Below are 13657 nucleotides of genomic sequence, written 5' to 3'. Positions count from 1 at the left end.
AGGTGGAGTCAGCAGTATCCCCCAACATGATCTTGGCTATTATGACAGCTAAATATTGTGCCATTTAACTACATGTCATTTAACAACCTATAATTTACACGGGTTTAATAGATGCGGAAAGTACTACAGACAAGTAAGACACTCACTCTCCAGTTCAATAATTTCCATTCTGTTCCCTTCCGTATCATGGCCAACAAATTTCAAACCTTTCTCTTCAAAGCAGTGAGTCAATTCTGGGTTCACCTGAAATATTGAAAGTAATAATAATTGTAGTTCTATTTATTTTTTTAACAAACAGTAGTGGTTAATTATAATGTTTTTAGTATACATACAGGAAAGAAAGGAATTGAGAAAACAGTTGGGAACTTTTGCTTTCTTAACAACTCTCTGGTATAAATTTGTAAAAATGGGCATGCTTATTTAGTAAGAGATGAGTCAGTAATTTTAAAACTTACTACATAGCATTCAAAAGATTAAAGCCAGGGTCCCTTCTGCTTACTGCCCTCCTCATTGTGAGCAGCTTGCATTCCTTGTTTCTCAAACAGCACATTACAGCAGGTACAGACCGACCTTTTCTCTTTGAACACTGCATTTCAGTGGTTATGACACGAACTCTGGTTCAGCTCCTCCTTCAGACTGAGTTGCTCTGCAGTGAGTTGTTTCATTTCCTTGGTGATGTTCTAACCACTCAGTTAATATTCAAACTCTGAGCACTTTTACCACCACTACATTCTCCATCCAGCTTCTGAAGGAAACCTAACATTGTCTGAATCAGTTTGTAGCATGCACACATCTCACAGCCTGGGCCCCTCTGGAGATACTGATGGAGTCAGGTCCCTTCTGAACTATTTTAGAGAGAACTCTAGGAGTCCAGCTCTTGCCTGTCTCCTTGAATGATGGTATTTTGAATGTACACAGGCACTTTTGCTCAGATGTTCTCAAACAGAGGAGTGGAACTATACAAGGAGCATACAGAGTTGCATGTGGAAAGCAAGTGATCTTAATTAGCCTCCAAGTTGTAGATGCCTGAAGTCTGCCCATATTTACATTATGAAAGAACACGCACTGCCTGAACATAATCTAAGCCTTTAAATAAACCAAATCGGCCAAGGAGTGATGCACTTAAGGATTGTAAGCCTTTACCTTTCAAATACTTCACAGGAAGTGGAAGTCAGGTGATCTCTGACATCACTCTCCAAGATCCTTTGGCTAAGACACTGCACCTTCTCTACCACAGAAACAGTACACTACATTGTTGCCCTCTGTTGAACACTTGTAAGAACACCTCTGTGATACTGTGTCTAGTTTCAGGCCCCTAAGTACAAGAAAGACTGACAAAATGTTGCAAGTCCATAGGAAGTCCAACCAGGGTGGTTAGGAGGTTGGACCACATGCAACACAGGAGGAGAAAGCAGATTTGTTCAGCCTGGAGAAGAGAAGGAAACTATCTAATGGGATGGTATAAAGAAGACTCAGCCAGACCTTACTCAGAAATGTACAGCACAAGACTGAGAGATGAAAGACAAACTGCCCAAGGAGATCCCCTATTAGATATAAGGGAAAAGGAATCAGCAATGAAGTGGTTAAGCACTGGAACAGATTCGAAAGATGTGGAATCTTTCTCTTCAGAAAGATTCAAAACTAGATGGGACAAAATCCTGAGCGGTCTGCTCTGACTTTGAAGTTGGCTCAGCTCCAAACAGGGAGTTTGACCAGACACTTACAGAGGTCCCTTTCAATCTAAATTATACTATCTAACCATTACTAAATTTTGGGTTATGTTTATGTAAGAATTCTCCCATTGGCTTTAAAAAGAATTGTGCCTAGCAAGAGAAACACAGTTTGCCTAAGCTTTAACTTCTGAGCACAAAGTACATTAGCAGTGCTTACCTCATATCGATGCCTGTGTCGCTCCTCTACAAACATTTCATCACCATAAAGTTTCCCTGAATATTCAACAAAAGAGAAATTATTGTTAATGTGTTGCTTTAATAGTTGTTGCAACTATTTCTTGTAATTTAAACCTCAAAAAAGTTTCACATGTAAAACGTAACAGGACACTATTCATCTCACTCCAGCTTTCTGTTTTTCTGAGTGATGACTAGTTTCTTTTAATTTACTGTTACCTGAGTTTATTCAGGATTCATATTTGACATTCCTTGACCAGAAATAGCTTAAGTAGACTACAGTCTATAGGCCATGCTTAAACTAATTTAAATTTTAAAGCCCAAAATAAAATAAAAAAATGTTTGAGTGAACAAGCAACATAAAATCCCTTCAGGGTTTTACAACAGTTATATGCAAAAGGTGCAGCGAAGGAAGCCTGTTAGTAGCATCTGTTCCATTTTAATAGAATAGAATATGCATGGCAGCTAGCATAAGGCCTCCAATGGCAAAGAGATGATATTGTTTTTTTCTGTTTTCCTGATCTCATTACCCAAACGACTCTTTCAGTCCTCTGAACCTAATATGGAACACTCGACATTCCAGAGCAACAAGGAATAAGTTAGAGGTATGCAGGTAAGCCAGAATTTAATCATATCTCTAACTTACAGTCACAGGTCAAACTTTGCTCTCAATTTATCCTAGTGTCATTAGAATTACTATCTCGCTTAAAGGTTGCTACAAGAACTAGACTGCCCAGAAGATCTCCTAAAATTGTAGAATGACAGTACTGCAATTTTACAGAAAGTGGTATACATGTTAATCTTAAGGTACCACCTTTTCAAAACAATTATTTTCCTTCAAGTTGTAAAGCATCAGAAATAGGAATCAGATTTCCTGAGTAAACTACATCAGCTTTCTATGTGTCTTTGATAAATATGGTCATCTAAACAACTCATAATATTGGTCAAGAATTACAACACATGTTAATTGTTATTAACTTAAGTGTTTAGGTCACAGAAATACTTGTACATTTTTATATGCATACCTATATCACACCTAGGCAAAGCATCACCCAGATCAGTGAGATCACTAGCACAGGCATTCTCTAGAAAGGCAGATTTTTCATTAAATATGCATATGTATCACACTTTGATCTCCTGCTGAAGTAGATGTAATTTTTAAAGGATCAGAAGGGTACATTCCGCAAGTTCAACATAGCTAAATATAGTAATAGCTCAATGTCAGTGGCAGAGCAATATAAGAAATATGCCCATATTTAACCGATGGGCAAGAAAGCAGTTTTTACACATTTACAGCATCACTTTATTACTACTGTATAATAGGAGGCAAGTATTACTTCAATTTTAAAATACATATTGATCAAATTGAGTCATTTGTTCTATATTCTGGTTGCTTTTGTTTTGCATTCTGAAGCATCTTGTTATAGCAAATCACTTTCCTTTCCTGCAACAAATAATTTGCTTTCTCAAAACAAGACTGTTTCCAGGGCCGAGCCAGGCATTGCTGGATCAGAGACCGGAGTTAAGCAGGGCCTGGCTTATTAGGATACAAACAACGTGAGGACTAAGGCAGTGAGGCCAGGTGACGTTTAAGGCGGAGGTGTACAGGCAACTCTAGGGAATGACAACCAGCGTTTAGGTCAGGCAAGAGCACAAAGGGTAGGAGTTCGGGTTAGTTCTACCAAAAAGCTTCAAGGGTAGGACAAGAAGCCCTGGTTCACACATCCTGTCAAGTCAGAAAGAAAACAGGAAGAAAACTCTCTGATATTCCCAAGAAAATAATGAATTAAACTACTATAAGATGCATTTCAATTATCTTAACAGTCATTGTTTATTTAAAGCCTTGGACTCTAATTGACCTTTTCACTGCAACTTTCAGATGTCTCTCATTTCTTTCTTTACGTTCCAATCCTGGGTAAATGTATATGGGAACAGGATCAGAGTGAATGAACTCGGGGAAACTGTCACCCAACTGCTTGCCTGAGGTTACAGTCCTTTAACAAAACATGCTCTGGCATTTTTGCTTTGCCATGTACAGAGTTCCTATCCAAAAGGCAAGTCATAAGAGCAGAAGTGTAACTTACTTAAAACAGAATTCTGTGTTTTGAAAACAGTCCTCCTCTTCCCCAGTCTCATTGTTCCACCCATATCTCCAGGATTGTGTTCTGGCATGTCAATAACCTGTACAGAAAAATTGTTCAAATACTGTTTCATACAACAAAGAAAAGAAAGAAGAAAGCAACAACTGCATAACAGGCTGAATTGATTTATAAACGGTAACATTATTTTTCCTCCAAGCATTGCCAATTATCACTTCTCTTTAGTTTTTCTAATGCTTTGTTCTCAGTATTGAGACTGTAATAGACTGAGGATATTAACTAACTGGTACAAGTTTTTTTCATTTAATGTTAAGATCAACAACAATTTACTAATTCCTTAATTTAATTTTTTGGGTGGAAAAAACTTTTCTTTTAAAAAAAAGATACCAAACATTAGCAATAGGGTAATTCTGCCAAAAGCTATTCTTGGTCCTATAAGAGTACACAGATTTTAAAAAAACTGATGAATGCCTAAAAAAATATAATAATCTACCAAGTGATAAAGACACCACCTCTGAAAAAGCAAGTCCTTGAACAGAGAGTGACAGAGGTTGAAAGATTACCCTAGGCAAATATTCCTGTACACTAGGCCCTTTCTTATACTGTTCTGTATACACGATACTCTTTCTTATGCTAAGAGGCAGAAACAGCTGTCTTAGCAAGACAGCCAAAGTCCTCTTTTTTTGGAAGTGGGAAGAAGAGGAGAGCATGGAGCAGCAGAGTGAAAAGAGGGCACCTGCAACAAGACTATATGCTAATGTTGTAAAAGCAGAGTACTGTAAGAGGTGACTCCAACGTCTGTGTGCTATTTCAGATCCTACACGTAACTAACTTATCACAGGGAGAAAATGGAACAACAGTCCCCCCTAATTCACCTTTACTACAGGGTTTCTCAGGTTGCCTAAGAACCCACAAAATACCGTGTTTCCTCACATGAAGAATATGCTATTTAACGTAATATTTAAAGAAAAGAATATACAAATACCGGGTCTGAGGACTGAAGTGGAGGGGGTCAAATGGCTGCTATCTAAGTCAAGTGGAATCCAGGATGGTGGGATTTAAGGAATGTGAGAAACCACAATTTAGTGGAAGGAGTGCATTTTGTTTTGCTCAGTTTGAAAAATCCTGCTGGGTCTCACAATTGAGTTTAGAAGAAGTCTGTCTCAGAGAGGTAAACCAGTACAAATTTGTAGAAACACACGAGCTGAAATGATGACCTACATACCTGTATTCACATATATACAGTCTGTGAGGAATGTAATTGACAAAGAAAGGTCCTAAATATACAAATATTCACACATATGGGTAATCTGGAATTGGATTTTTATTAACCTTAATTTGGCCTCTGGGAATAATGAAAACAATTTCTGATGATATACTTCATAAAGTGAAGTTATTCAATTTAGAAGGGATGGTGGAAAGTGCTTAGCCTTTGGCCTTGTGCCAATGCATTTCAGCTGTGTAATTATCTCTGTATAACCTTATACCTTCAAAATGTTATTCATAAGCTATATACTCACTAGAAAATGTCACGAGCAGGAGTTGTGATCAAACCAGTCGGATAATACAAATCCTCTAATGACCCCTCAAATCACGAAGGTGAGGACTACGCAGCACGTTCAGCTAAAAAAACCCCACATACTTAAAAAGAAGCTATTAATTGAATCCTTATTACTTCAAGAAACATGAGATTGTCTGCTTTTCCTTTATTTCCTTCCATTTACTTTTACTTTTTTTCCTGAAGTAGTGGCCACAAAAAACAAGGGACATCAGAAGCAATTAGAACATACACAGCAGACTGTGTGTATGCGTCAAACACGCTGACCCTCTGAAATCAAGCCCAAGTTGTCCATGAGGTGTTACTGTACTTGCCTACACCCATACTACAGCTAACCTTAAAGTTGTGCTCATGACTCTTGTTGAAGGGGGACAAAGTGGTAACTAGCAGCTATCAAGTACTTCAAGTACATGCTGCTCTTCCAACTATAAAAAAATCACTTTATTAGCTGTTTAACGAATATATGCAGCTGATAAGAAAAAGAATGCACCTAATCTCAGCTTTAGATCTTTCTTCCTAAAAATTTGGGGCAGGACGTTTTGGTCTAACTTTGCTAACTGAATCACGGTAATACCCATATTTTCTGCCAACGTGACAGCTGTATTGCGTATCAACATCAAGAGTTTACTGCATGTGTTCATGTTTTGTTATTGATTACGTGCATTATAAACCAGGTCTCCATCTTCCCCAAGATTTTTAGGTTTATGATAGTAAGAAAATAGACAAGGCTTCAAACGTTAACTTTTGTAGTCAGCTGAGGAAAGGAGCTACTTATGAAGTAATACCTCGGAGCTACTTTGACTCTGGATCTTCCTTTTTGACATGGCTTGTAGCTCTGATCAACTTCAGCAACTATCACAGCACAACCCTCGACGTTTAGATAAGACATGAGTTTCTCTGCAACAAAGTTTGTGCAAGAAACTTTCAAAAGCAAAGTGGCACTGCTGCCCTACAGCTCGAGGACAGTAGTAAGCATCGGAAAAGTAACTCATATTATGGAACATTTTGATATATTTTACATAATTTATTTGATCAGATAAAAGATGAACCTTCAAATGGTGGTTATTTTGAACAACTGTGCAACTGAATAGATTCTTCAAAGAGCTTATGCTTCCTGCCATAGAATAAATCAGCTCTTACTATGCATTAGTTCCTTGAAAAGCAGAGAACAGCACAGAACAACAGGCACCACAAGCAACAAAAAAGCATCAGTTGGCAGGGTCCAAGAAGAGATAAGGCATTAATTAGCTCTTTCTTACCCAGATCTCTGAAAACTCCCAACAGTACAGAGATTTTACAGAGATCACATACTGCACATCAGACAACCAACATGAAATAAATAATGGATCACTCTGCCATAACACAAAGCACATTCAATAGATAAAGCAGTCTGATCAGTATTAAATCACGCTACTGATGAACAGGGACTTCAACTACCCATGAACTGCAATCTTCTTTCAGAAATCTACTACCTGGATCATTTCATCGTACTTAGGAAACATATAAAAGCTAATGAAAAAACCTCTCAAGCCCTAATGCTAAGCATAGACCAGGGGTCCTCAAACTTAACCAGGGGGCCAGCGCGCGGATGCAGTGGCAGGCCGTCATCTGTGGCTGCTTGGTTTCCCCCCCAACCCCCGGTGGGGGGGTCTGTAAATACCAGGGGCCGGACTGAGGACCCTGGGGGGCCGTATCTGGCCCACGGGCCATAGTTTGAGGACCCCTGGCATAGAGCAACCACAGCCCTGAAAACCCGACATCCATCATTTTAGTAATCGCCCCAGGACCATTACGTTTTGTCTTTGCTTTGCCTCATGTCAGGCAATGCCATTTGACAAATACATCTACCGTGGTTACCTTTGGGGGGTGCTGGTGGGGTGTGAGGTGTGTCTGTTTGGGTTTTGTTTGGGGGTTTGTTCTTTTGTGGGGAGAGAGGGAAAGGAACATTATTTGAACAACTCATTGGTAAGTCAGCTTTGGAAGGAGGTTTTTAGGTTTTTTGCCTTTTTATCCTGTCCTTGTCTGGTGAGCAAATGATTTCTCACTGCTGAAATAAATTGCTATACATGTAAGTGCTGATCAAAGCATCAGAAGAAGCCCAGATCCTAAAGACTAATTGAACACTGAAAAGAGGCTCTAAGACACTCAGCACACAAGATCTGCAGAGGGAAAGCTGACAGAAGCAGGGAATAGTGACAAGTACTGATCAATATTAATCCCTGCTGAACACAGCTATGAAAAAAAACAACCCAAACATCAACACAAACTGACAACGACTCAACCCAAACTAGAGGAACCCATTCTTTTATTGACTCTTTCATAATTTCTCTGCAGGACTAGTTAATACTTGCTAGATTCGATCTGATCCGTTTCAGTCATGTGGCATGAATAAACAGACCCAGCCACCTACAAACTATTGTTTAGAAACAATAGTACAAACATCTTAAAGAAAAAATAGGCACATGCAACACTAAGAATGGTACTGACAGCTTCCAACTTGGCAAAGAAACCAAAGAGACACTATTCCCCATTCATTCAAAACCAGGTTTTATTTCAATTACTGAAAGAGGGTGCAAGGATCATGTATCTGCCAGAATCCCTTCCTCCCTTGTCCCCCAAAGATATCCTAGTTCCAAGCACACCCCACCATTGCCCATCCATCTAAAGCACTCAGCCCTCCACGATGGAACTAGTTCCATAAAGCCACTTGCAGATTTCAGACTACTCAGTGCTCCATTACTCTGACCGAAGTAACATTTGCCTTCATAAAGATGCCCATCATCATATGTAAGATCAAAGCAGAAATTATCCACAGCTAATTCATGCAGCTACATAGTCATAGGAGTAACCAGCTTGAAAAATCCTGTCCTTTCTTCACTAAACTATAGCACATTATCCAAATATTCCAACAAATATCAGCTTAAATTTCCTAAATTCTTAAAAGTCCCATAACATCTTACTGTCAACCATTTCCCAGTTTGGGCAATCCACTTTTCCAGAGATCTGTTGTTTCCTATTTTAGAATTAAGTAATTGCCTTAAAGCATTTATTTAATTAAGGCCTAAAAGCTCTCTAAGGATTCTTCCTGAATATGCAGAAATTCTGGTACAGAAGGTTTTGTAACATTTTCTTCAGAAAAAGTCATAAAGGGTGTAGCTTCTTTAATTTTAAACAGTGCTTACTCATAAGCATAGTGCAGTGAACTGAGAAAGTCAATGGAGCTGCTGATATGCAAAGCCCATACAGATATTGCTTAACAGCATTTCAGAACTCATTCTAGTTATTCCAACCACATGTCCCAGAGTCAGCTTAAAGGCTTAATCAAGCAGAAATTTTCAGACTGTTAGTGTTAGCAGAAGTAACAGGGTCAAAAAGTGCTGGCTATAGAAATACACTGGAGTGCCAGTCATGCCATGCCAGAAGTGCAGGATTTACCACAGACTTGAATAACCAAAAGAAAATGTAAGAGTGTTTTCAGGCTTTGGGCTGGTCCATCTTGCATTACAGTTAATGACCAAATACTCATTAATTTAATTTCAGAAAGATCAGCATGTCTGTAGCTAAGAGAAATCCTTCCCTTCCTACCACATACATCTATTAAAAAATCAGAACTCTGTCAGTGCCTTTGAGAGGGACTTTTCCAGCTGAAACTGCTAGTACTAGGTGAAATTTTGCCATTACCAAATTCACTGAAATCCACGTGAGGTACCAGCAGGAGGAAGGCATGAAACAAGTCTGTGTCTGAGCATTCTAAAGCAGAGGGAAGAACCTAGAGAGGGAGACAGAGCCTGGTGCTCCCTTCATCAAACACCCCAGCCACAAAGATGAGACAGAGATAATCAAACACTTACAGCCTGAGATTGTTTAAGCAGTAGTATGCTTGATGGCTGCTGACTCAGAGCAGGATTATATCCTACAGGCAACTGCCAAGGAAGACTTGGCCATAGACAAGCCCCACATGCTAAGCTATGCAAAGCAGCCAAGGAGACATGAAATTGTCCTTAGCAGAGACAAAACACAGCACGTTTTACCCTCAAAACTCTCCACCATATTCTGTATTTCCTCTACCCTGAGTTATCACACACGAGCAAGCATTCATTCCGCTTATTTCTCATTCATTAACAAGGTAACTTGTGTTAGAATCACTTCATTATCAGTTATCTCTGCCTTCAGCAAGCAAGGCAGAAGGAAAATTGCTTACTTCAAGGAAAGTAAGGCAGGAGGATTGCCTACTTCAGGTGCTCACTACTCCAGACATTCGCTGAGGAGAATTTTTGTTATCAGTTTCCAGGCAATGCTCAGTACCAAGACCTGTGCTACCTTAGTATTATTTGAAGAAATTCCATTCATGCCATAAAATCAATATCCTCATAGGGAAGACAAGGAGAACTAACAACTGTTTTCCATCCCATTTCCCTAACATAATCAGACCACTTTCAGACCTGTGAGTGAGTAAGACTGCGTGGACTCCAACCACTGACCCTTCTCACGGAACGGTATCACCAATCATCCTGATATCCTGCCCATCTTCCACATCTGCCTGGTGGTGATTTGGTACTTGATGATCAGGGATGCAAAAATTGAGTCATTTCTTTTAGAAAGGAAGTGAGTGGGCAGCAAGCAGAAAATCATAGATTGCCCTGGTTTAATTTTTATTCTTGTTGGAAGGTACTTTTGTTGTGGTGCTTCCCTGCTAACTTCATTGCTGAGAAAAAATCCCTGGAAAGGTCCTGGATCAGTTGAAAGATTTCCTCTGAGTAACTGCTCTCAAATGCTAATCAGAACAGCAAGCCACAGCCATTTATTTCTAATTATTTTTTGTAAGCTCTCCTCCTTTTTCAGGCCTGCCAAGACAGATATGGAGGCACGTCTGCCACAAATTTATTGAAATTTATTCACTGTGCACATGCTAAAATGTAACAGTTGTTGCAATTGAAAATAAATTTATTTTATAAAATAAAAATATCAATTATAAAATACATGTGGACTATTTCTTTCATTTATTGGAGATGGAAAAGCATTCTATCGAAAGGATAGCTATTTGAATAGGAAAAGAAGTAAGGTAATGGTCTAATACTGTACTCTGAAATTGAAAAAGAGACTAGAAGTAAGAGTTCTACTCCCAGAAGAAAGAAATGTAAACACTATCTAGAGCTTGAAATCTATGTCAGTTATGAAAACATAAACCTAAACATAGCTGTACTTGTTGTGGTTTAACTTGTGTTTTAAGAGAAATGGCTTTATTCTGTCTGCGATTCAGCCTGATAAATCATTTTTACATGATCTGACAGCACATGCGTGACTAAGATTAACAACTTCATGCAGTTTAAAATGTTTTCACCAACTAGATTTAGCTACTGTACATTTGATTAGTATATCATTAAACTGAAGTTTTAAACAGAAGGAAAAACAATATACTACCACATTGCTTGATATGGCCACACGAAAATGGCTTACTTAGAATCTGGAGTAAATGAATGAAACAGAAATAAAGGATTCCAGCTCCATAAGGTTTTCTGTGTTACAGGTATGTAGGAAGCAGCCCAGTACCACTCTTTCCAATTAGAATAACATGCTTCATATCATGGCCAAAGATCAGTAGCAGACCATGAGCTTTAACAATTGATTGATCACCCTTTGAAACAGACACTAGAATTTGAAACCTGACATTTCTACATCAAAAAGAAAATACTAGCTGAGCTAAATTAGTATCTGATAGTTGGACATTGTATGAAAATCAGCCGAACAGAAAAGAATACACTTACTCAGAAAAAATTCCATAATGTTTAACTCTTAACTTCTAAGAACAAAAAAATACAATACGATCCAAAATCCCAAGTAAATGTAAAGTAGTGACAGAGTATCTTAAAATGTTTTAAAGACACTCCTAAGCAAACATGTTAAACTTCTACAAGGTATTTGGCAGGTTGTATATCTTTGCAAAAAAAATCCCACTAAAGTTGTCGACAACTGCAGGCAGGTGTGAAAGTAAATGTTACTCTATTCCCAGTGCCAAAATCTTGCGCCAACCTAATTCATTTAACAAGCAGCTCAGCTGAGTCCACTCTGCAAAACCACACAAAACCAGCTCATGCCAACCACTGTAACTTTTAATTGAAGCAATTAGTTCTGATGAGCAAGTCTATTTTCTTTTTGACTCTTCTTTTACATTTAAGCTGAAACTTTTTGGAAATGAAGGTAGATGTAGATAATGAAGAAATGTAGATAATGAAAGCTAGAGTAGTTCTCATACTAATTTAGAGTAGTTATGCTTCTTCCTACCTTCTATCCCCTTGTTTTCATTTCTGCATTTTGAAATGGCATCTCACAAAGGATCACAACCAGGACCAACACTGTGCAAGCTAAAGTAACTGTTTTTGGAATGCAAGCAGGATCATTTTTACTGTTTAAACAGAGATTCACATCTACTGTGTAAATATCTTGAAATATTTTATATGTGGTTTTGTATTGCCCTCCTCCTCTTTTCCTCTTAGGAAGCTTCTGGTTTGGTTTAACTCCTGTTTAAATGTTATGCCAGTTCCCCCGCCTCTACTCCCTGGTAACATGCTGCTCCCCATAACAAAAGCATACACAATGAAAGGACCTATAGAACTGAAGTTGGCCACCCCACTACTTAGTGGTCCTCCCACTTAATTTACTAAAGACATTCTAGTAATGATCATCTTATAGACTAATAGCAGAACAGACATATAACAGGGAAATTCTAGGCAGAAAGCCTCTGGTACAATCACTGTAATTTTAGCTACTATTGTCCTCCACGGCATGCCCAAGATACCTTGGCCTATCTAGTCTTTCATGCCTGTAACTCTTCCTAAACTACAGAGAATAATCTGAATGCTGGATATCTCATTAGGCATACAGAATGGACATCTAGTCCTCTGGAAAGCTCTCCAGCAATGAATAATTGGATTTTCTTTCCCCCACAAAGTCAATAGTAGTAGTGGAGATTACTTCCACAAGTTGTTAGCCCCCTCCCACACATACATCATAGCATTTCTCATTCCAGCTGGAAAACTGGGAGAACTAAAGCAAGTGCTGGATATCACATAACGGTAATCAAGGCACTGACTTTTAATTCTAGGATTTCCTAAGAATACTGTAAACGATATTAGAACAAAAAAGGAAGACAGCATAAGGAGATAATTACAATCATACAACTTTAACCACTTAAGATTATCTTGCAAAAAAGTACCATGGCATCTTCATTACTGTCTATCCAATAACAGTACACATCTCATCAGCTTCAGAAAACAAAAAGGAATGATATATATTAATATCATAGGAGAGATTAATTACCTTAATCACCTCTGCCAGCCATTTCAGGGATGCTTTGAGTCATAAGCTCTACATTACATTTAATAGTTTCCTGTTTCCTTTCAGCAAAGCTTCAGCTGGCCAAAGATCATCTTGCCAGGAAGAATCTGAATTCTGGTAGAAGACTTATGATCTACAATCCAAATCTTTTTTATTTCACGCAGAAACCATGATGTCTTCCTTCTGAGCAGGATCTTTCCTGTCTTGCTTTGTCTGTTATGCCTCCTTCAAAAAACTGATAAACGTCACTGTCCAGATCCTGATTTAATTTTGCATTCCTTGTGATTCACCCCTACCTACCACATTAACTCTATCCCCTTCAACATCAAATGACAAGGATTCTTTGGAATTTGCTTTCCTTAATTGTGCTTATAAAGGTATCAGGGGTCAAGTTCAGACTGTGTTTAAAAAGACAAGTGGCTTGACCACTTGCATCCATGTCACCTACATCAGCAGAACTCAAACATTAATCACCTCCTCCCCCAACACGGCACCCGTGAGCACCACTAGGATGCTTGGATTCAACTGCAAGGTCCAGAGTTAACATGACAGTATACAGACATACCTGTGCAGTTCTTGTTTGCTAATGGATCATAAAACCAGACTTGCAAGACTACATATTCATTTTTAGAGATTAATATGTAGACGCTTTTAAAACATAATCAGATAGGAAGAGACGTGTCTGAGGAAGTAAGAACAGAGACACAGAGAAGATGTGTATATGCCTGTGGAGGACCATTAGCAAAAAGGCCAGAGAG

At 38.6% G+C, this 13657-nt stretch overlaps 1 protein-coding gene across 2 annotated transcripts in view; it reads right to left on the bottom strand.

The window, feature by feature from the left end:
- CTPS2 (CTP synthase 2) overlaps positions 1-13657 on the bottom strand; it is a 74033-nt gene that overhangs the window by 14806 nt on the left and 45570 nt on the right. For both annotated transcript variants that reach the window (XM_055701123.1, XM_055701122.1), the window contains exons 14-16: positions 3992-4088; positions 1891-1946; positions 147-243 (exon numbers count right to left, since the gene is read on the bottom strand). In XM_055701123.1, the coding sequence (XP_055557098.1) occupies positions 147-243; positions 1891-1946; positions 3992-4088 (250 nt within the window). The remainder of the gene's footprint in view (positions 1-146; positions 244-1890; positions 1947-3991; positions 4089-13657) is intronic.

This window comes from Falco cherrug, chromosome 2 (genome assembly GCF_023634085.1).
Source record: "Falco cherrug isolate bFalChe1 chromosome 2, bFalChe1.pri, whole genome shotgun sequence".
Lineage (NCBI taxonomy): Eukaryota > Metazoa > Chordata > Aves > Falconiformes > Falconidae > Falco > Falco cherrug.
The sequence above is the reverse complement of the archived record's forward strand: the minus strand, read 5'-3'. Positions and strand labels throughout refer to the sequence as shown.